The 3682-nt window shown below is 60.8% G+C and overlaps 1 protein-coding gene across 1 annotated transcript in view; it reads left to right on the top strand.

The window, feature by feature from the left end:
- The first annotated feature begins 247 nt into the window (after positions 1 to 247).
- RASGEF1C (RasGEF domain family, member 1C) overlaps positions 248 to 3682 on the top strand; it is a 52165-nt gene continuing 48730 nt past the window's right edge. Inside the window, exons 1-4 of the mRNA XM_011952923.1 lie at positions 248 to 425; positions 589 to 711; positions 1752 to 2041; positions 2719 to 3024. Coding sequence (XP_011808313.1) covers positions 249 to 425; positions 589 to 711; positions 1752 to 2041; positions 2719 to 3024 — 896 coding nt within the window. The 5' untranslated portion in view covers position 248. The remainder of the gene's footprint in view (positions 426 to 588; positions 712 to 1751; positions 2042 to 2718; positions 3025 to 3682) is intronic.

Raw genomic sequence — 3682 nt, forward strand, 5'->3', positions numbered from 1 at the left:
CTGTGAGACGAAGGAGAATGGAGGCTCTGCTGTTAGGAAGGGGGTCCCTGGCAGCACTCCCAGGAAGTGACCACTGAACTCAAGCTGGCACAAAGTGGCTGTGGGGGAAGCCTACCCAGCCAGGAGCCCCAGGAGCAGTAGCTCCCACTCAGGTGCACCCCCCAACTCAGGTGCACCCCTACTCAGGTGCACCCAACTCAGGTGTGCCCCACTCAGGTCCCTACTGCTCCTTGCCATTGCAGGCAGGCATGCCACAGACGCTGAGTGCCTCCAATATGGTCACCCCAGGCAGCCTCAGCCCACCCACCACCGAGCCCACAGATGGCGAACAGGCCGGGCAGCCCCTCCTGGATGGAGCTCCATCCTCAGCCTCCCTGGAAACACTGATCCAGCACCTGGTGCCCACAGCCGACTACTACCCCGAGGTGGGTGACCTACCCAGCGGGCAGGAGAGCGGGCTCTCCTCCACCAGGCATGGGAGGCAACAGGGTTGGGAGTGGCCTTGGGCCAGGGTACAGGGTCAACGGGGAAGCATGCTCCTCCCGGTGCCCTCCTTAGCCTGTGCCCTCTTTCTCGTTTGTCCCCCAGAAAGCCTACATCTTCACCTTCCTGCTGAGCTCTCGCCTCTTCATCGAGCCCCGGGAGCTGCTGGCCCGGGTCTGCCACCTGTGCATCGAGCAGCAGCAGCTGGACCAGCCGGTGCTGGACAAGGTGAGGTGGAGGGCAGGCCGGGGGTCTCAGAGTGTACCAGCACTCCCCTCGGGGAGGCAATGATTGTCCCCGTTTTCCTGACAAGGTGGCTACAGGGTGTTTCCACCTTGTCTGAGGCCCAGAGCTAGAAGGAGCAGAACAGGCCCTTTAACCTCCGTGTAGTTTTCCAGTGTCCTACGGGAGCCCTTGAGCTTACATTAAGCCCAGGCCTGAGTATCCGGAGTCCGGTCAGTAGGACCCATCTGTGGCCGGGGGCGGGGGTCGCCTGCTGCCTCTGCTGGGCTTCCTTCCGCCAGCACATTCGCTCCCCCTCCCCAGTCCTGGCCAGACCCTGCGGGCTGCCTCTATTACACACACGTCGGTAGGGCTCTACAGCTAGTGCGAAAAACCCAACTTCGACCCGCCTGAACCAAAAGGACTTAGCTGGCTCCTGTACCTGCCCTATCTCAGGGACCGCTGGCTCGGGCCTCAAACTACAGCACTGCACCGTGGCCTGTCTCCCTCCCACCCTCTGCTGCCGTTTCCCTGGGCTGGCCTCCCTCAGACTGACGGGTGCGGTGCCTGGCCGCCTCCACCGCACCAGGGTCACCTACCACCCTTTCCAGTCACGTGGAAACCTCAATCCCTTTTCTCTACCGGTCCAGTGAGCCTCCTCATTGGCCTATCCTAGGTCACGTGGCCGTCTGTGAGCCAATCACTGCGCATGACAGTATGCACTGCTCTGATTGGTCGGCACAGACTTGGACCCACCCCTGGGGCAGGGTCCGCTGCTCCTGAGAACTGCCCCTTCCCCGCGGCACGAAGACTCCCCCGGGGGGATGGAGACTTTGCAGAAAGGCCCAGCAAGCGATGGCCCCGCCCAGAAAGGTGTGCGTCCCCCCGCTCCGCTGCCCGCGGACGCAGGGCAGGATCGCACCACCCCCACAGAGAGGGCCCGAGGCCCTGCCTGCCCGGGCGGCCACACCCGCAAGGACGCGCAGTGAGGCTCACGTGCCCGCCCAGCGCCCCTCACGAGCGCGGTGCCCCTCGCTTACCTGCAGGCCCGGGTCCGGAAGTTCGGCCCCAAACTGCTGCAGCTGTTGGCGGAGTGGACCGAGACCTTCCCTAGGGACTTCCAGGAGGAGTCGACTATCGGGCACCTTAAGGACGTGGTGGGCCGCATCGCCCCCTGTGACGAGGTGGGCAGCCGGGCGGGGGTCGCGTCACCCTGGGCTCTTCCTGTCCCAGGCCTGCGCCTGTCCCGGGCCCGCACCCCAGGGCCCTCATCTCCCCACCCTGCACACCATGGCCCCTCTAAATCCAGCCCCTTTCTGGCCCATCAAGGAATCAGGCACTGCTGAGCTGGGAGGGAACGTGGAGTCTGGTGACCTCTCCCTGACTGCTCTCACCAATGGCATCAGATGGCGGGTGAGGGAAGACCCATTCATGGGCTCTTGGGGCCAGGTGGCCAGGCTGTTGGCCTCTGACCTACTAGGGGGGCTGGCAGAGCCCTGTCCTGGGCCTTGGCCATGGAGACCTCCCCGCTCCTGCCCCTGCCCCACTTCCCGTGCAAGAAGGGCTGGGCTGGTGGTCAGTGCTGCTAGGCAGGGACCTGCAAATCAGGGCCAGGGAAAAGTGTCTACAAGATGAACAACAACAAAAAAAAACTGTAGCAGGGAAAATGACCACACCTGTCCAAGCAGATTCTCCTGGGATCGTCTCTGCCCCCAGGGGTAAGCTGCAAACCTTCAGGGCAGGGGCAGAGGAGGGGACAAGACCTCACCCCTGCAGTTAAACCACACCAGGTAAACACAGCCCTTGCCCTCAGGAACCCCAGTGGCTTGGGAGGCCTTGGGTGTGCTGGGCATGAGGTGCTGCTGTGGCCAACACCCGCTTTGCCCTCCCAGCTCTGTTCCTCTGAGGAGCACACTGAAGGGTATCCAAGCCTCACTTCCCTAATGGGCGAAAGGAGGACAAAAATCTTCACCTGCCAGGATTATGGAGCTAGACGTCTCCTGGTGTGTTTAGAAAGGGCAAGTTTATCAGCATCCTGGAATGCCACTGTGGGCAGCACTGCCGTAGCATTGCCTGGAAGAGGAAACATGGGCGGGGGCCCATGCTGGTTGTCCTGGAACATGGCAAGCTGGTAGTTGGTGACATGCTGCAGAGTGGGTCTGGACATGGCAGAAGAGCTGCGTGTGAGACAAGGGAAAACTACCAAGACAGGCTGGACAACAGGAAGCCAAACGCCCACAGCAGACACAACTCAGGCTCTGAGGGAGGCACTGCCTGGGGTCACTTCACGCAGCAGGCAAGTGACTCAGAACTGAGCAGGCAAGTTCTGAGGCTCAGTGAGATGAGAGTGGTTTCCTCTTCCTCCTCCCGGCACTTCTCCCCTCCTCTGTTCTCCTCCTCACCCCCTCCTCTTCCTCCTCTGCATCCCCTAATCCATCTCGAGATTGTGACATTTGACTTAGGATGCAGCACAAAACAGGGCCAGGGAGCAGTTGATGATTGGATGGGTGGGGGGTGGGGACAGTGGAAACAGGGAATGGGGCGCTGGCTGACTGTCTGGGAAGACATTTGGCTACTTTTATAGATGAATGCGGGAGAGAGTAGGTGACTGCATAATTGGATAGGCAGGTGGATGCATGGGGTAAGTGGATGTGTAAAGATTAATGGAAAGAAGAGGGAGAAATGTAGGAACGGGAACAGTGGACGGGTCGGTGGGTGGATGTTTGAATAGATGGAGGGGAAGGTGGATGGGTGGGTGGATGGGTGGTTGAATAAATGGAGGGGAAGGTAGATGGGTGGGTGGGTGGATGGGTGAATAGATAGAGGGAAAGGTAGATGGGTAGGTGGGTGGATGGGTGAATAGATGGAGGCTAAGGTGGGTGGGTGGGTGGATGGGTGAATAGATGGAGGGGAAGGAAGGTGGATGGGTGGGTGGGTGGATGGGTGAATAGATGGAGGGGAAGGTGGATGGGTGAAT

Source organism: Colobus angolensis, unplaced genomic scaffold (genome assembly GCF_000951035.1).
Source record: "Colobus angolensis palliatus isolate OR3802 unplaced genomic scaffold, Cang.pa_1.0 Scaffold350, whole genome shotgun sequence".
NCBI classification, from domain to species: Eukaryota; Metazoa; Chordata; class Mammalia; order Primates; family Cercopithecidae; genus Colobus; species Colobus angolensis.